This window comes from Schistocerca gregaria, chromosome 4, assembly GCF_023897955.1.
Source record: "Schistocerca gregaria isolate iqSchGreg1 chromosome 4, iqSchGreg1.2, whole genome shotgun sequence".
In the NCBI taxonomy this organism is placed as follows: domain Eukaryota; kingdom Metazoa; phylum Arthropoda; class Insecta; order Orthoptera; family Acrididae; genus Schistocerca; species Schistocerca gregaria.
In genome coordinates this window covers 92420746-92441295 of record NC_064923.1, presented here as the reverse complement: position 1 = coordinate 92441295, position 20550 = coordinate 92420746, and the positions used below count along the sequence as shown (strand labels likewise).

Below are 20550 nucleotides of genomic sequence, written 5' to 3'. Positions count from 1 at the left end.
TGATGACCACAGCAGTTAAGTCCCATAGTGCTCAGAGCCATTTGAACCTAGAACGGCGGTGCGGGTCTCCCGCATCGTCCCCTACGCTCTGTCAAGGAGTATGAGACTTCATCATCATCATCGGTGGACAAAAATAATAATACTGACAATTTGTTTTGTTTGTTGTTTATACTGTTGAGAGATACAAAACGTAGAACCAAGTTGCATGCAGTACGACTGCATTGCCAACTAGATGCAGCATGTTTGTAGTTTCCCCCTGGTCTCCTTCTCCTTCCTCCCACTTACACAGCGTGGTGTGGTGGAGGGGGAAGTGTGCAGTCTGGCCGAGTGCAATGGCAATCATGCCAGAGCCCTACTCAAGTGCCGAACCTTGGCTACCCTTCGTCTATATGCTCCTGTCCAGAGCGATGTGGCACACAGAGCATCCACCCTGCAGGGCTTTACCTGTGTAGTATTCCGCAATCATGCCAGAGCCCTACTCAAGTGCCGAACCTTGGCTGCCCTTCGTCTATATGCTCCTGTCCAGAGCGATGTGGCACACAGAGCATCCACCCTGCAGGGCTTTACCTGTGTAGTATTCCGCAATCATGCCAGAGCCCTACTCAAGTGCCGAACCTTGGCTGCCCTTCGTCTATATGCTCCTGTCCAGAGCGATGTGGCACACAGAGCATCCACCCTGCAGGGCTTTACCTGTGTAGTATTCCGCAATCATGCCAGAGCCCTACTCAAGTGCCGAACCTTGGCTACCCTTCGTCTGTATGCTCCTGTCCAAAGCGATGTGGCACACAGAGCATCCCCCCTGCAGGGCTTTACCTGTGTAGTATTCCTTTCCTGTCAGATGCTCTCAAGAATCAAAAAAGCGTGACTGTTATGTCACCTCAGAGGAATACGAGGATCATTCCGAAAGTAATCCCTCCTATTTTTACTCGTGGAAACTACAAGAGATACATAAATCATAACAGCGCAGCTAAATAGAGAGACATTTCAGCTATAGACTGTCATTTTCCACATAATCACCACCATACGTTACGCACTTTCACCAATGCTGAACCAGAGCCTGCGTGCTGCACTTGTAAAAATCGGAAACAGCTGAGGCTAACCACTTCCTTACCGCTTTGACGACAGCATACGAGTCTAGAAAATGATCTTCAAGATCTTTCAGAGGGCCACAGGGACATCTATCAGAGCCCTATAGAGATAGAAGTCTGAAGGTGCTAATTGGATCTAGGGGTAGCGTCTTCGGTCCCGGGTTCGATCCCCGCCACTGCCTAAATTTTGGTAATAATAATCATCATTGGCGGCCGAAGACTTCCGGCATAAGAAGTCAGCCTCATTCTGCCAACGGCCTTGTCAAAGAGGGCGGAGGAGCGGATAGAGGTTCAGGGCACTCTTTTGTCCTAGGGGTCCGAAATTGCCCCTAAAGGCGGAAGAATCAGCAATGATCAACGACATGAGGATGCACAAGGCAATGGAAACCACTGCATTAAAGACACGTAACGTGTATCCACAGGACATTTGGCCTGTAGTTGAAGAAGTGTCATGATGATCTCTCCATTGGCAAAAGATTCCGGAATAGTCCCCCATTCGGATCTCCGGGAGGGGACTGCCAGGGGGAGGTTACCATCAGAAAAAGATTGAATAATCAACGAAAGGATAATGCACTACGAGTCGGGGCGTGGAATGTCAGAAGCTTGAACGTGGTAGGGAAACTAGAAAATCTGAAAAGGGAAATGCAAACGCTGAATCTAGATATAGTGGGGGTCAGTGAAGTGAAGTGGAAGGAAGACAAGGATTACTGGTCAGATGAGTATCGGGTAATATCAACAGCAGCAGAAAATGGTATAACAGGTGTAGGATTCGTTATGAATAGGAAGGTGGGGTAGAGGGTGTGTTACTGTGAGCAGTTCAGTGACCTGGTTGTTCTAATCAGAATCGACAGCAGACCAACACCGACAACGATAGTTCAGGTATACATGCCGATGTCGCAAGCTGAAGATGAACAGATAGAGAAAGTGTATGAGGATATTGAAAGAGTAATGCAGTATGTAAAGGGGGACGAAAATCTAATAGTCATGGGCGACTGGAATGCAGTTGCAGGGGAAGGAGTAGAAGAAAAGGTTACAGGAGAATGTGGGCTTGGGCCAAGGAATGAAAGAGGAGAAAGACTAATTGAGTTCTGTCACAAGTTTCAGCTAGTAATAGCGAATACCCTGTTCAAGAATCACAAGAGGAGGAGGTTTACTTGGAAAAGGTCGGGAGATACGGGAAGATTTCAATTAGATTACATCATGGTCAGACAGAGATTCCGAAATCAGATACTGGATTGTGAGGCGTACCCAGTAGCAGATATAGACTCAGATCACAATATAGTAGTGATGAAGAGTAGGCTGAAATTAAAGACATTAGTCAGGAAGAATCAATACCCTAAGAAGTGGGATACGGAAGTTCTAAGGAATGACGAGATACGTTTGAAGTTCTCTAACGCTATAGATACAGCAATAAGGAATAGCGTAGTAGACAACACAGTTGAAGAGGAATGGACGTCTCTAAAAAGGGCCATCACAGAAGTTGGGAAGGAAAACATAGGCACAAAGAAGGTAGCTGCGAAGAAACCATGAGTAACAGAAGAAATACTTCAGATGATTGATGAAAGGAGGAAGTACAAACATGTTCCGGGAAAATCAGGAATACAGAAATACAAGTTGCTGAGGAATGAAATAAATAGGAAGTGCAGGGAAGCTAAGACGAAATGGCTGCAGGAAAAATGTGAAGACATCGAAAAAGATATGATTGTCGGAAGGACAGACTCAGCATACAGGAAAGTCAAAACAACCTTTGGTGACATTAAAAGCAACGGTGGTAACATTAAGAGTGCAATGGGAATTCCACTGTTAAATGCAGAGGAGAGAGCAGATAGGTGGAAAGAATACATTGAAAGCCTCTATGAGGGTGAAGATTTGTCTGATGTGATAGAAGAAGAAACAGGAGTCGATTTAGAAGAGATAGGGGATCCAGTATTAGAATCGGAATTTAAAAGAGCTTTGGAGGACTTAGGGTCAAATAAGGCAGAAGGGATAGATAACATTCCATCAGAATTTCTAAAATCATTAGGGGAAGTGACAACAAAACGACTATTCACGTTGGTGTGTAGAATATATGAGTCTGGCGACATACCATCTGACTTTCGGAAAAGCATCATCCACACAATTCCGAAGACGGCAAGAGCTGACAAGTGCGAGAATTATCGCACAATCAGCCTAACAGCTCATGCATCGAAGCTGCTTACAAGAATAATACACAGAAGAATGGAAAAGAAAATTGAGAATGCGCTAGGTGAGGATCAGTTTGGCTTTAGGAAAAGTAAAAGCACGAGAGAGGCAATTCTGATAATGGAAGCAAGGCTAAAGAAAAATCAAGACACGTTCATAGGATTTGTCGATCTGGAAAAAGCGTTCGACACTATAAAATGGTGCAAGCTGTTCAAGATTCTGAAAAAGGTTGGGGGTAAGCTATAGCGAGAGACGGGTCATATACAATATGTACAACAACCAAGAGGGAATAATAAGAGTGGACGATCAAGAACGAAGTGCTCGTATTAAGAAGGGAGTAAGACAAGGCTGTAGCCTTTCACCCCTATTCTTCAATCTGTACATCGAGGAAGCAATGATGGAAATAAAAGAAAGGTTCAGGAGTGGAATTAAAATACAAGGTGAAAGGATATCAATGATACGATTCGCTGATGACATTGCTATCCTGAGTGAAAGTGGAGAAGAATTAAATGATCTGCTAAACGGAATGAACAGTCTAATGAGTACACAGTATGGTTTGAGAGTAAATCGGAGAAAGACGAAGGTAATGAGAAGTAGTAGAAATGAGAACAGCGAGAAACTTAACATCAGGATTGATGGTCACGAAGTCAATGAAGTTAAGGAATTCTGCTACCTAGGCAGTAAAATAACCAATGACGGACGGAGCAAGGAGGACATCAAAAGCAGACTCGCTATGGCAAAAAAGGCATTTCTGGCCAAGAGAAGTCTACTAATATCAAATACCGGCCTTAATTTGAGGAAGAAATTTCTGAGGATGTACGTCTGGAGTACAGCATTGTATGGTAGTGAAACATGGACTGTGGGAAAACTGGAACAGAAGAGAATTGAAGCATTTGAGATGTGGTGATATAGACAAATGTTGAAAATTAGGCGGACTGATAAGGTAAGGAATGAGGAGGTTCTACGCAGAATCGGAGAGGAAAGGAATATGTGGAAAACACTGAGAAGGAGAAGGGACAGGATGATAGGACATCTGCTAAGACATGAGGGAATGACTTCCATGGTACTAGAGGGAGCTGTAGAGGGCAAAAACTGTAGAGGAAGACAGAGGTTGGAATACGTAAAGCAAATAACTGAGGACGTAGGTTGCAAGTGCTACTCTGAGATGAATAGGTTAGCACAGGAAAGGAATTCGTGGCGGGCCGCATCAAACCAGTCAGTAGACTGATGACCAAGAAAAAACGATGGGTGCGGTAAGGCAGTCCTGCCAAATTTTGCAATGATTTGCAGCAGGTGAAAGTTGGTCTTCTTCTCTGGCCTTACCCTGGAAATTCGGGCTATCAGCTTAATCAGTATCGTCTTTTAGTCTGCTGAATTGACATTTTCTCCAGGCTCTAGGACATCTAAAAGAGCCACACTCTGGCTATCACAGTGAACATCGCTTTGCTTGCAAACGGCTGTGTCTTGAATTTCTTCTTTAACGGAGAGTTCACATGTCGCCATTCCGTGGACTGTTTTTTGGATTCCATCTCGTAGTGGTGACATTACGCTCATCTCCAGCAGGTCCCGACAAATTTCCATTGGATGAGTTTTTTTTTCTTCTGTAAGCATCCGCGGGACCCATCTCCCGCAGACTTTGCGATAACCGAGATATTCGAACATTGTTTCCGAGGCATTACAGCCGGCATTCAGCTTTGCACACAATTCTGTGGTCGTTATCCGCCGATCAGCGCGAATGGGTTGATTAAGACGCTCTTCATTGCGACGGATGACAACCGTGCTGGGTCGACCAGGCCGTGGTTTGTCATGCACACCCTTCTCATCACATTGAAAATCCTGTACAATACCTTTAAAATGCTGTACCCATCGCCTCACATTACATCGCTCCCATACACCTTTAGCAAGTGTCGATGGATTTCAGTCAGCACGATTTCTTCAGCAATGAGGAATTCAATTACACGTCTCTGTTTTACACTAGCGTCCGTATCAGACTCCATTTTGGAACAGTCCTATGCTGGCACGAACTACCGCAGGACAACGGAACCATCTGAAAATGAAAGAGGAAGGTTCAAGCATTAGTACTACGCCAACGACATCTGGCACCGACACCCAGAGTCACCACAAAAAAATAGGAAAGGCCCCCATACAAGTTGGATAGTGAAGAGCTTCCCATTCCTTTCAGCAAGTCTGCAGGTATGAATTATAAAACGCCTTCAGTCACAACTTTTCGTGTTTTATTAAGTACACGATGCATTTGGACCCTGTTGGTTCATCACCAGGCGTAATTCGTCTTAATAAGTGCTTTATTTTTTCTCTTGAATGAGGTGAAATACATATTCCTGTCATGAAAAAGTTTGATGTTAGGTCAAGAATTTCGTAAGTCAAACGCAGAAAATATGCCGGAAACAGCGTAAAAGATGAACAGTGTAAACCTACCAAGCAATCCAAGAAAAGCGTTTTAGCACAAGCATACATTCTTTTCTCCATCGTTTTCGTACATACCACTTCATTCAAGAGGCTCATTCGCATACTCATGTTTGTAAACAGTTCACAGATATTTCTGTACATGGTGTGGTCAAAGATGAATTTATTCATAAAGCTGAAGATATAATTAATGAACAATTGACATACGCTGGAAATAACTTTAGAATAAGTCTTTAAAATTACTGAAATAGCTATTCCAAAGTTACTCGAAAGTTATTTCCTGCATATGTCAATTGTTTCCTCCTACAAATAAATTAATACGAATTACACCTGATGATGGACCCCACAGGGTCCGAAATGCATCGTGTACTTACTAAAACAGAAAAAGTTGTGACTGGAGGCGTGTTTCAATTTATACCTCCAACGTATTGAATACAGTCACGTTTGAAGCTGCGAAATACGTAAAAATTAAATTTCAGCAAGTTTTTACTGTTAAAATAATTTGTACCGTTATTAAACATTTTAAAAGCGAAGTTGGACTTAATGTTCCCAAACAACGACAGAATTTTTATAGATGTGCGCCATGTCACCGGACCACAATTGTTCGCAATTGGTTTGAAGAACATTCTGGACAGTTCGAGCGAATGATTTGGCCACCCATGTCGCCTGACGTGAATCCTATCGAAAATTTATGGACATAATCGAGAGGTCAGTTCGTGCACAAAATACTGCATCGGCAACACATCTGAGATTATGGGCGGCTATAGAGGCAATGTGGCTCAGTATTTCTTTAGGATACTTGCAGTGACTTGCTGAGTCCATGCCACATCGAGTTGCTGCACTACACCGCGCAAAAGGAAGTCCGACGAGATATTAGAACGTATCCCATTTCTTGAGTCACGACAATTACACTACTGGCAATTAAAACTGCTACACCACGAAGCTGACGTGTTACAACCTGAAATTTAACCGACAGGAAGAAGATGCTGTGATATGCAATTGATTACCTTTCAGAGCGTTCACACAAAGTTGGCGCCGGTGGCGACAACTACAACGTGCTGACGTGAGGAAAGTTTCCAACCGATTTATCATACACAAACAGCAGTTCACTGGCGTTCCCTGGTGAAACGTTGTTGTGATGCCTCGTGTAAGGAGGAGAAATGCTTACCATCACGTCTCCGACTTTGATAAAAGTCGGATTGTAGCCTATCGCGATTGCTGTTTATCGTATCGCGACATTGCTGCTCCCGTTGGTCGATATCCAATGACTGTTAGGGGAATATGGAATCGATGGGTTCAGGAGGGTAATACGGAACGCCGTGTTGGATCGCAACGGCCTCGTATCACTAGCAGTCGAGATGTCAGGCATCTTATCCGCATGGCTGTAACGGATCATGCAGCCACGTCCCGATCCCTGAGTCGACAGATGGGGACGTTTGCAAGACAACAACCATCTGCACGAACAGTTCGACGACATTTGCAGAAGCGTGGACTATTAGCTCGGAGACCATGGCTGCGGTTACCCTTGACGCTGAATAACAGACAGGAGCGCCTGCGATGGTGCACTCAACAACCAACCTGGGTGCACGAATGGCAAAACGTCATTTTTTCCGATGAATCCAGGTTCTGTTTACAGCATCATGATGGTCGCATCCGTGTTTGGCGACATCGCGGTGAACGCACATTGGAAGCGCGTATTCGTCATCGCCATACAGGCGTATCACTTGCCGTGATGGTATGGGGTGCCATTGGTTACACGTCTCGGTTACGTGTTGTTAGCCTTGACGGCACTTTGAACAGTGGACGTTACATTTCGGATGTGTTACGACCTGTGGCTCTAACTTTCATTCCATCCCTGCAGAACCTTACATTTCAGCAGGAGAATGCACGACCGTATGTTGCTGGTCCTGTACAGGCCTTTCTGGACTGCCATGGCCAGCACATTCTCCAGATCTCTCACCAATTGAAAACGTCTGGTCAATGGTGGCCGAGCAACTGGCTCGTTACAATACGCCAGTCACTACTCTCGATGAACTGTGGTATCGTGTTGAAGCTGCATGGGCAGCTGTACTTGTACACGCCATCCAAGCTCTGTTTGACTCAATGCCCAGGCGTATCAAGAGAGGTGGTTGTTCTGGGTACTGATTTCTCAGAATCAAATTGCATGAAAATGTAATCACAGCTCGGTTCTAGTATAATATATTTGTCTAATTAATACCCGTTTATCATCTGCATTTCTTCTTGGTGTAGCAATTTTAATGGCCAGTAATGTATGTTTTAATTAATTAACACTAATTGAAACATTCTGCTTTAAATTAAACATGTTATCTGTATCAAGATAAACTGATAAGCAGAAATATTATGAATGTCGATTGGTGGCGTTGCGAATATATCACACGGTAACAAATGCATAAAGTAACGAAATGTACAGTGACATCTCCTGTAACATGCACAAAATATAATGAGGCGGATATTCACCTTGCTTATGCAAAGAGGTGCAGTGGGAGGGGAAGAAAAGCATTCCAGATTCTCTGTGCTATGATGGATCTCGCACCTCCATCTGTCAAATTTGAGAGGTATTACAAATGTTTGCATGATGCTCTGACAGAAAGGAGTGAAGCATCTATGCGAAAGGAATTGTAGATATTTGTCAGTCTACTGATATTGATGCTGCATTGGGCGGTTCCTGTGAGAAGAGGCAATACATCACTGACTAGAATTGTCACAGTCACATCTGTAGGTACAGGTAAGGTGCTAGACTATGAATACCTGCAAAACATTGCCAAGGTTGTGCCAATAAGGCAAATGAACACAAATGTGATAAAAACTTCGTTGCGCGGGATTAGCCCAGCGGTCTCAGGCGCTGCAGTCGTGGACTGTGCGGCTGGCCCCTGCGGAGGTTCGAGTCCTCCCTCGGACATGGGTGTGTGTGTTTGTCCTTAGGATAATTTTGGTTAAGTAGTATGTAAGCTTAGAGGCTTATGACCTTAGCAGTTAAGTCCCATAAGATTTCACACACTTTTTTTTTTTGATAAAAACTTCGAAGGTTTCAGTGGTGGTATGGAAAGCGAGTAGTAGTCTCATATTTTTAACAGATCAGTAGCTAGACGTGGTGTGTGATACTCACTATCTTGGTAACGTAGATTCTAAAGGTTTCAATAGTGTTGTGGCTGCTAAACCATGTGCTGAAACTGAAATTTAAAAAAAGTGGAATGTGTAGGTGATGTGCAGAAGACAATGAGGGCAAGACTTAGGAAACTCTGCAATTACATGACCTGAAAAAAAGACTATCTGATGGCAAACCAATTGCTGGATAAGACACACACCAAATCAGAAAGAGAAAACCTCACAGAATATTATGGTCTAGCCATCAGGAGAAACAGCGAAAATGTCAGTGAAATGAGAAAAACACTCTGGGCAACTCTGTTTCACAGAGTATCCAACTGATGGACATCCACAGAACGGCCTCAGTCCAAAAGGAAACACTTGCCAAAGTATAATAGGTGTCAACCAAATGGATAAAAGCATACACATACACACCCCACGCCAGAAGTTGTGTGTGTGTGTGTGAGTTCTTAAGGGACCAAGCTGCAGAGGTCATCGGTCCCTAGACCTACACACTACTTAAACTAACCTATGCTAAGAACAACACACACACCCATGCCCGCGCGAGGACTCGAACCTCCGGCGGGAGGGGCCGCGCTGTCAGTAACATGGCGCCTCTAACCGCGTAGCCACCTGCGCGGCGCCAGAAGTTGTAATGGTAGAATTAAAGAATAGAGACCTTTCAATTCTAAATTCATGGAAAAATATTTATATGGCAAAACACAGAATCCGAATGAAAGCTTCAATAGTTGCATTTGTGAACTCTTGTCAAAAACTGCTTTTGTTCGCATGTCAGCTTCTCATATTGGTCTGATGGACGGTATAATATGTTTTGATGATGAAATAACAAGCAGGTTAAAAACAATGAGCAGAATAGGCATCAAAACTGGGACCAACATGGAAAGTGGGCTGCTACAAGTGGACAGGTAAGCTATCGCTGAAGCTGTAAAAGCTACTGACAGCAAGACAAAGGAGGCCAGAATATCAAGGAAAAGAAACAAAACCAAGTAAGATGAAACGGACCCTCTGAATCAACAATACTGTAGAGCGGTAATGTTTTCACATTTTATATCGAGAAGAAAATTATGTGCAAATCTTTAGTTCGGGCTTTCCAGAATCAACGTATTTGCATGCTTAGGTACCTTTATTTTATCCAGTTTTAAAGCTACAAAACAAACATTTGCACGAATAATACTATAGTGCTTCCTACACAGTGAAATACATTATTCAACAAGGTATTAAATATTTTAAGGTGGAGTGTGTCGTATGTTCTTAAACTATTTAGACAGTTGATTTCAAAAAAAAGTTTTTTTTAATGTCATACAAATGAACATATTTCCTGGTTTGCTGTTCCAGCGAGTTAGTAATTAAAAGAACAAAATTTGTTTTTACCTGTTATTTTAAATAATGGCGAAGTACAGTGTTCATCAAATAAAAACTTTATGTAATTCGGTACATAAGATAAAAGTCAATATTCACTCAAATATGTAGTCCACAGTTTCTACTTTTTTTTTCACCTGCAAGCAATAATATACTAATTAATTGGTTATAGTCTCCAATATCTATTAATGTTCTTGAGTTATTAAATTTCAAAGTACTAATAAAAGCTACAGTCCATGAGGTCCAGGTCCCCTTAAGGACATAATGCAATAATGGTGCAGGCACAAGTATTTTGGAACCTGCCGTTCAACGCACGTTGTTGAACGTGGCCCTCCCCAGGCGACTACCACTATGTGATGCTCCAGTATTTAGCCAATGACCTCGTCAGTTACGATTTCATTGGTCATACTCCCACACTAGTCTCTCTAGGTGTACGCCTACCCCGGTGCGCCGAAAATCCGGGCGGGTTGCGTCACCGACTCGCTAGGCGCTTAGCAGGCAGTGCGGCACTATGTTTTCGAGGTTTTTCAAACTGCAGAGTCTAAGTCCGTTACGTAATCAAAGTCACCCGTTTCCTATATAGGCTCGATGGTCGTGTCCAGATACGCCGTAATCGAAGCTAAAGGCTGCTCGAAACATGCATCACGCCGCGGGCTCTGATAGTTAGGTCGGTGTGATGCAGAGGGGTGTGGGGACTCACCTGCGTTTTAATGGCACCTGTGCCCGTAGTCGAAGGTACCATCACGGCTATGAACTACGTGAATCTGTAGCCCTTCTTGCTTGAGGCCTCCTCCGATGGCAATGGCATTTTCCAGCAGCGTAACTGTTCGTCTCAAAAGTCCAGTATCATGCTACAGTGATTTCGGGAGCGTGATAGTGAACTCACCTTGATGTCTTCGCCAGCAGGTTCGCCTGATCTGAACCATATCAAACACATCTGGGACGTTATCAGGCGCCAACTCCGCCGCCAGAAACCACGGACCTGTAATGTACAGGAACTGCGTGACCTCTGTGTGCCACCTTCCTCTGGAAACGTGCTGTACTGTCTCCCAAAAGTGGACTGACACACTAATGATTAGGTGGTCATAATGTCGTCCCACTGGCGCATTTCAACATTATACTTGAAATGTAATGCTTCAGTTGCTGTAAACGCTTTCTAATGAGTGTCAAAAATATGTTGACCAGTACTCTCGTATCACGTTTGGTGGACTCAGTTCACGTAAAGTATCCTTCAAGAAACCTGTTATGTCACTGCCAATCGGACGATGTGGTTTTGACTTCCAGTAAATACACTACTGGCCATTAAAATTCCTACACCACGAAGAGAACGTGCTACAAACGCGAAATTTAACCGACAGGAAGAAGATGCTGTGATATGCAAATGATTAGCTTTCCAGAGCATTCACACAAGGTTGGCGCCGGTGGCGACACCTACAACGTGCTGACATGAGGAAAGTTTCCATCCGATTTCTCATACACAAATAGCAGTTGAGCAGCGTTCCCTGGTGAAACATTGTTGTGATGCCTCTTGTAAGGAGGAGAAATGCGTACCATCACGTTTCCGACTTTGATAAAGGTCGGATTGTAGCCTATCGCGATTGCGGTTTATCGTATCGCGGCATTGCTACTCGCGTTGGTCGAGTTCCAATAACTGTTAGCAGAATATGGAATCGATGGGTTGATAAGGGTAATAAGGAACGCCGTGCTGGATCCCAACGGCCTCGTATCACTAGCAGTCGAGATGACAGGCATCTTATCCGCATGGCTGTAACGGATCGTGCAGCCACGTCTCGATCCCTGAGTCAACAGATGGGGACGTTTGCAAGACAACAACCATCTGCACGAACAGTTCGACGACGACGACGTATGCAGCAGCATGGACTGTCAGCTCGGAGACCATGGCTGCGGTTACCCTTGACGCTGCATCACAGCCATGAGCGCCCGCGATGGTGTACTCAACGACGAACTTGGGGGAAAGAATGGCAAAACGTCATTTTTTCGGATAAATCCAGGTTCTGTTTACAGCATCATGATGGTCGCATCCGTGTTTGGCGACATCGCAGTAACGCACATTGGAAGCGTGTATTCGTCATCGCCATACTGGCGTATCACCTGGCGTGATGGTATGGGGTGCCAGTTTGCTACACGTCTCGGTCGCCTCTTGTTCGCATTGACGGCACTTTGAAGAGTGGACCTTACATTGCACATCTGTTACGACCCGTGACTCAACTCTTCATTGTATCCCTGCGGAACCCTACATTTCAGCAGGAGAATGCACGACCACATGTTGCAGGTCCTGTACGGGCCTTTCTGGATACAGAAAATGTTCGACTGCTGCCCTGGCCAGCATATTCTCCAGATCTCTCACCAATTGAAAACGTCTGGTCAATGGTGGCCGAGCAACTGGCTCGTCACAATACGCCAGTCACTACTCTTGATGAACTGTGGTATCGTGTTGAAGCTGCATGGGCAGCTGTACTTGTACACGCCATCCAAGCTCTGTTTGACTAAATGCCCAGGCGTATCGAGGCCGTTATTACGGCCAGAGGTGGTTGCGTTGAGCACTGATTTCTCAGGATCTATGCACCCAAATTGCGTGAAAAGGTAATCACATGTCAGTTGTAGTATAATATATTTGCCCAATGAATGCCTGTTTATCATCTGCATTTCTTCTTGGTGTAGCAATTTTAATCGCCAGTGGTGTATATTAATGATCTTGCAGCCAATATTAATAGTAACTTCCGACTTTTGCTGATGGTGCTGTTATCTATAATGAAGCATAATCTGAAAGGAATAGCACAACATACAGACGTTGATCACTTTCAAAGAGGCTCAAACATTGACAACTTGATATAAATCATCAGAAATGTAAAATTGTACATTTCACGAAACGAAATAACGTTGTATCGTATGACCATGATATCAGTGAGTCATTGTTGGAGTCGACCAACTCATACAAACACCAGTGTGTAGAACTTTGTAGGGATATGAAATGGAATGATCACATAGGCTCAGTTGTAGGTAAATCAGGTTTATTGATAAAATACTAGGGAAGTGCAATCAGTCTACAAAGGAGATTGCTTATAAATCTCTTGTGCGATCCATCCTAGAATACTGCTCAAGTGTGTGTAACCCGTACCAAACAGGACTAACAGAGGTTTGTCGAACGTACACAGAGAAGGGCAACACGAATGATCACAGTTTTGTTTCACCCGTGTGAAACTGTTACAGAGATGTTGAAGAAACCGAATTAGAAAATTCTTGAAGGTAACCGTTCCGAGAAAATCTACTAACAAAGTTTCAAGAAACGGCTTTCAATGATCACTCTAGGGATATACTACCACTCACTATGTATCACTCACACTGAGATCGTGAGGATAAGATTAGAATAATTACTGCACGCTCAGAGGCAGTCAGACAATCATTGTAACCGCGCTCCATACTTGAAGAGAACGGGAACGGGTACAGTGGGACGTACTCTCTGCCATGCACCTCACGGTGGTTTGCAGAGTATGAATGTAACGTAGATGTAGATGCCGCGAAATGTACCGACGAAATTATATATATGACACACAGTTTCGGAAATACGACGTCATAAACGTTGAGCTGCGTGAAAACGAAACTGCAGGGCAAAATTCGTAAGAGATACACGTAAAACATGTGTACAGATATGTGTGAAATATCTTAAATATTTTTTAATGTATGTGATATGTGCGTACACGGGTGAAGCCATGGGTAAAAAGCTCGTCGTAAACCCCTGCAGCGATCTCGACCAAACTTGGTACACGTGTTATTTGCTATATAGAAAGAAATATTGCGCGGGTAAGAACCACCAGTCTGTATTCGGGTGAGGGTGGGGGAGGAAGACGTGGAGAAACAGAGAGGTGGAAGGAGGAGACGGAGAGAGGGAGAGTAGGAGATGGACAGAAAGCGGGGGAGGAGGAGGTGAATAGGGAGACGTGGAAGTGGAGGTGGAGATGGACTAACAGAAGACTGCAGTAAATGCACACCCGGGCAGTGCCAGAGACTCAGCTTGTACGTGCAAAATTACTGATTGAAAAGGGGCTGATTTCAAGTATTGTTATGTTGCAGCCTGAAGTGTGCATTTTGTTCACAACAGGATCAGCTTTTATTACGCGAAAATTTAGGCTATTACGTACAAACAGCCTTCTGTTGAAGCATTAGATATTAGCCACGTGCTGACAGACGCTCTCTGATTGAGAAAAAGGGGCGGAGAATTCAGCAGAATGATGTCACTGCCCTATTGCTCTACCAGTGCTGTGGAAACCAAATGCCATTCAACCGAACGCCTTCCTCTTTCCAACTGATGCCTAGCGTAATGTTTGGTAGTCTGCTGCCTCGCCGTACACCTCATCCTAATACTCCCTGCTGGTCACCACGACCTGCGTCTCATCAAACGGAATGCTACAGCTGATCTTTCTATTTCTACCCTTCAACTACTACTTTCATTCTGCTCTATTCACCAACACTTCACAATCGAAAAAGCACAATCAACTTCCAGAAAAGCATTACATCACGCCTGAGTATGGATGTATTTACCTGAAATTTCACTTCCGTCTTCACGAAACCACTGTGTACAGTGTTGTAACGAAAGTCGTATGTCCTCCCCACCTTGAGATACCGTCCACAGACAGGAATCTAATGTTCGGTTCATTGAGCGAATCCATTTGATTGCGGCATAAGAGCCCCAGAAACAGCTACCTACTTTTCATAAAAATGTCGTCAATTGAAGATGGCATCCAGTGCATATTTCTTCCGAGTCAATTTTTTTTTTTTACAGGTGGCTTTCACGTCATTTATTCCTGCCCTTATTCCATTATCTCCCATGTTTTAACAATAAATTACGAAAGGTGTTGTGATTATAGCAAAACACGTGTTTTGTCGCCATTTATCACCCAGACTGAGGTTTTCCATGATCTCAGAATCTCTCAGCCTTGCGTCCCCTTTCAGAGCAGCTTTCACTATGATTATCTGTGTTTTAAAGTAGTTAGTTCCTCCCCACAAATAGCAAAAAAATGATGTATAGATTTCTAAATGATTTCATTATATGCAATGTTCCTTCGAAGAAACTGTATGATACTCATTCTTTACAGATCTCGTCATGCTAAGATTTATCAGGACTTATTTTTTAAGTCCAGAAGTTTGTCAACTTACATGAATTAAATAATATGGTTGTTTTCATAAAGTCTATTCTACTTATTTATTGCTGAAAGGAAGTTTTAATAATTTTACAATTTACATAATATGATTTTTGTTCAAAAATAAACGTAAGTGAAATGTAATAAACATTTATAAAACGAAAATCTACACCTGTATAACATATGTTAAGGCATTATACACTGAGAAATTTTTTCAATAGATTTGATCTCAAATAAGCTAACTGAGCTGCATTTTCACCAAAGTTAAAGTTGTAGATGAAATATTTGATAGTGGTGCAAAACAATTTGCAAGTTACCTGTGTTGTACCTCATTATAAAGCGCAAAAGCTGTTATCTGAGGCATTATTGTGTAATATTTCATTCAATTAGAGTTAAGATCTTGAACCTTGAAAAAATTATGCTCATAATAAGTAACTGTATGCATGAATGGTAAATCTAGTAGTGGCTTATAAGTACTCTTCTAATCGCATTAAACAGCTGAATTTTTTTCTGACAGCTTTACTCCATAAAAATTCCCATCTTGAAGTCCTCTTTGAGTTTGTCAATGAAATCTAGTGCCAAAAAATGTCACTCAGGACTAGATCTTGAATAATCATTCATAAAGAAACGTAGGTCAAAAAAGTTGGACATTATGTTATGTTCTGAGCCGTTTACTTCAGCCAATAGATTTCGGTACAATTTTATTTTTAGGTAACAAATACAGAAGAAAGCGGCCAGGCCCTTTATTCATAGTACACTCTGTGCACTTCTATGGAGAGTCAGCGGAAGGCAGTCCTACCTGTCACACACGACACTGTACGAATCCAAGACAGGCAGAAAACAGCATACACACCTTGCCTGGTAATATATGAACACAAAGTATTTCATTCCGTAAACCCACATTCAACATGAATGTGATCAAATTAACTACCAAAAAGGCTAAATTAATTATTAATATATAAATTAGAGCCAAAGAAAAGAGCATTGTTTGCAAATAGCTAATCTGACAAAATACGATATCTTACACAAGTGAGAAACAGTTGAGAATGGCCTGCATGTAATTGAATTGTTTACTTTTTGCAGAAAGGGAAACAGCAACAAGTCACGTCTCGCAGTGGTCGCGGCGTGAAAGTGATTTGTCTAGTCAGCTGGAAGAGACCCCCCAAGGTTCCCCCAGGAGCGGCCGATCGTCCTTACGTGTGTTCAAGCTGCGGGGCGACAGACAGAACAACGGAGGCAAGGTGACTCCCGCCTGATGCTGTAAACTAGCACGATGTGTACTTTTGAGGCAAGCTGTCAATAGGCAAAATACTCTTCAAGTGTTGTACTGTGACAGTGAAAACTCCATCACAGTGACACATTCCTCTACGGTGTACATTTAGTGTAATATCTTGTATGTGTTGCTCCTGTAATGAGGCCCATGTCTTTGATACAAATGACCTGAGGTTGTTTTGTCACAAGTTCTTATTATGCACTGTGATTCATAATGTTAACCATCGTTGATGTGCAAGACACACCACACGTAACCACTAAAAATATCATTATCACCTACTGAAGGTAATTTGTAAGAGATAAATAAGCAAACTGCATTACTTGCCGTTCACAAGGGTGTAATCATGTCTATCAGTTGTACATTGCAGTGAAATATGTTAAGGAGAACACTATAAAATGTGCATCTTAGTAACAAAAAAGAAATACTCATTGTAAAATTATGTGCATCACAAATAACTGTCACAAGTTTGTGATTTATGTGGTGTATATATATAGTCTCCACCAAAGAAAGACATGACTTGTATATTTTTATTTTGTACAGAAAAGAAGAAATATCGATAAATATGTCTTCATATGTTTCAGCATACTTTTCTAATTAATGTGACATGTTCAATGTATTCTCTAGTCTTTAAAGTGTACTTTTTTACTACTTTATGGGTAACTATTAAAGGTGTCCAAAACATTTTTCCAACCCTATAATCGAATTCTCCATCAGTTATAATTTGTGTAAGACTATTATTTTTTGTTCACCATGTATTACTTACCACCTTGTTAATAATGTAAATGACATTGAATGTCACCTTTTCTCAATAGTTCAATGTAGGTTGATCATAGGGTAAATTAACCACTTTACATTCCATGAGATTGCTGGTTGTTTATAACTTGAAGGCATATGATCCAGAAGACTACTTTTCCATACACTTGTACCTGTTCTGATGAAGGTTTGCAGAAAGTGTACTGTAAATTTGGATCAAAATGAATAATAAAAAACTTACCAGTACATCACATTTTAAAAGCACTTGAGGTATAGATACAACATCACGTTGTTGAGAGACAGTTATAATGCAAACATTCTTTGTATGTCTTTAGAACAACTTTTACATCAAAATTCACATGAAAAACAGTCAGTTCTGTGACACATTTTTACAATAAATTTATACCAATGAATATATATGGAGCCATTAAAATTTCGTTTTAAATGTTTATATTAATCTGTGCTTTTGATGTTGAACATAATGTGTAAAAGCAACATTGTCTACAAAAAGTAACTGTGGGAAATAGATTGTTATTAATACCAGTTATTCAGAAATAATTTCCTTCTCTGTGTGTACATGTGTTTCCGTGTGTGTTTCTGTGTAAACTTGTGAAATGTTCACGTTCATTGGAATGAGAGACTGAATTGACACATATTATGTGACTTTCCTGACTAGAAATGGTCAGTTTGTACAATGTACTCTGAAAACAAATTAAATAAATTTTCATGAATATTCCTGAATACTTTCAGTTATGCCTCATGTAAAAAAGAGATATCTAATGGAGATCTTCTAGCAGCACTTTCGACTTTAAAAGCAATTAAATCTGAGTGAAATCTGATATTAAATTCTTTCAAGCAGTTACTCACAGTGGGCAGATAAAGGTTACTGTGTAATCAAAAGAAAATCATTTGTGAATTATTGTAAAGGAACATTTAAGTACCAATATTTGTCAATTTTAGGTTAAGCTATACAAGAAACCTAAATATAAATATATATAAAATTAACATCTAGTATAGCCGATGAGATAGCAGCCTTCTAAGGAGAAGCAGCTTCCATTCTGATTTATGTGTAAATGTCCTTAGGCTATATAGTGACAGTGCGTAGTTCATATAGAACAGACATCAAGTTCTTATCATTACAACGCGTCTTTCAGTTGGGCAGACATGTGGGTACCACTAATGAACTTCTGTCTCTGAATAACTCTAAGACACAGATCGACCACTTCATTGACATTACTGTGAAAATTAAATGCAGCGGATTTTAACGCAAGTGACTATAAAACTTTGCCCTGTATAATGAAACTGAAGATTACACACTGCATTTCTTGCTGCAATACTACTGCTTTTGTCTGCCACATAAGTAAGTAAAATAATCAAATGTGAAGATGGCATCTCGTGAATTTGCATGATAGATACAATTACATATCATGACAGATTTGTTAATTAAAAAATGAGGTACTTGGAATACAGGTCGACATAATAGATTGATTATACTCTACCTCGTATTCATAAAGCAAAATGGTCTCCTTGGTGGTTGACGGAGTTGAACCAAGGGTGATGACTGGACTTTAATTGTGACTTTAAATAAATAACACAACCTGACTGTGATTAGTACGAATAAGAGTGGTTATGAACTGAAACCTGAAATAAACTGCTACAGTGAGTTTGACCATACACCTGCAGAAAATGTGAAACACAGTGTACAGCACGCCTCAGCGTCGAGACGGATGGTGTGCCTCCATCATATCTTCTCGTTTGTTCCGTTACATCTTCATGCGCAGGCTCTAAAAAGAAGTCTCTGGAGGACGCTATTAAATGTCGTCTGCACTCCTCCACAGTTCACCACCAAATCTCTGGCTTATCATACTATCTGCCACGCCGCGGAAAACTCTGTATGGAGTACATACCAACAAAATAAAACCTCCAATTGAGAACTCGAAAAACACTGTTGAGCCAATTTCGCCTACCATACAGCCTCGCTCCAGAAGACGGGAAAAAACTGTTGCTCCAATCCCAGCGTATGGACAGATGTCCACTGTGACGATTTCCGACGTCACGGACCACAGACCAGTCAACGCATTTATTTTGCACGAGCAGTCCGGAGTGTCTACATGACCCGAGAAAAAATTCCACAGCATTCTCGGCCATTCATTGGCCGGCCGCCAACAGTGCTCCCGCTCAATGTTTTCGCTGATCAAGTTGATACTGATCTTAGCGGTAGCAGGAAACAGATTGAAGCCCTCACGGAAATGGTGGACTAAGCTTTGCCTTTTGTCCAGGAACAATTACTTCTCACATTCCTAGACAACTCCACAAAAGAAGTTGTGAGAATAGCTTTTTTTTCCTCTGGCTACGGGGACAATATGCTGAGACCATCTGCTCCTGGCCTGCTCCCAGCGTGGTATGCCACATTCCTCGCGGTGGCTTCTGCCATGCTGGGACCTCAGCCCCACTGGCCTTCTCAGAACTGGCACCACAGCCATGGGGGCCAGGTCAAAAACAAGCACCTATCTCCTCCAGCTCAAGTAACGGCATGGGTCTAGCTACAATTGAATTTACCATTACAACTACTGGCAACCCTCTTTGTTAACCTCACTGACCATAGATCATGTGATTGTCAGTTCGAGAGAGTAAAGAAAGTGGAAGAAAGGCAGGTCGAAAGGACCTGCCATCTTTCACCATTACCTCTCAAGCTTTCTCATTCTACCACACACTTAACCACATGTACTATTCTTCAGCAACCCCCAAAATCGTTCTCTATTAATCTTTAGACTCTAATAAATTAATGTACAGCGTGTTTCAGAAGTGATGGCCAGTATTCAGCGATATGACAGAAATGACCATTCGAAATAAATAAGTGAAGTAAACATGGGTTCTAACCGCATACATTAAGAGCTATGAGCAATTCTTGATCTTCAGTACTGTGGAACAAATCTCTTCTACTGCAAGTTCTTTGCTTTCCACATTTTGGAACCAAAACAAGAAAAAAATTCCAGTAAACATGTACTCTAAAATGCATACCTTAAAGATTATGAGTAACTGTTCATTAGAAACGTTGTGTTTCGGAGTAGCTAAGATGAAAAAGTGCTCACAGCTCTTACGGTATGCATTTTAGAGCAAATGTTTGGACATTTTTTCCTTGCTCTGGTCCATACTACCGCTTCCCAAAGTGTGGAAAGCAAAGATC

At 42.1% G+C, this 20550-nt stretch overlaps 1 protein-coding gene across 14 annotated transcripts in view; it reads left to right on the top strand.

The window, feature by feature from the left end:
* The window catches only part of LOC126365747 (adipokinetic hormone/corazonin-related peptide receptor variant I-like), a 1043803-nt gene extending 1025707 nt beyond the window's left edge, over positions 1 to 18096 (top strand). For 7 of the 14 annotated variants that reach the window (XM_050008214.1, XM_050008219.1, XM_050008217.1 and 4 more), the window contains one exon: positions 16421 to 18096. In XM_050008214.1, coding sequence (XP_049864171.1) covers positions 16421 to 16593 — 173 coding nt within the window. In that variant the 3' untranslated portion in view covers positions 16594 to 18096. Of the gene's footprint in view, positions 1 to 16048; positions 16199 to 16420 lie in introns of those variants that run through there. The other 7 variants (XM_050008213.1, XM_050008209.1, XM_050008210.1 and 4 more) reach the window with 3 other exon arrangements.
* Positions 18097 to 20550: the final 2454 nt, after the last annotated feature.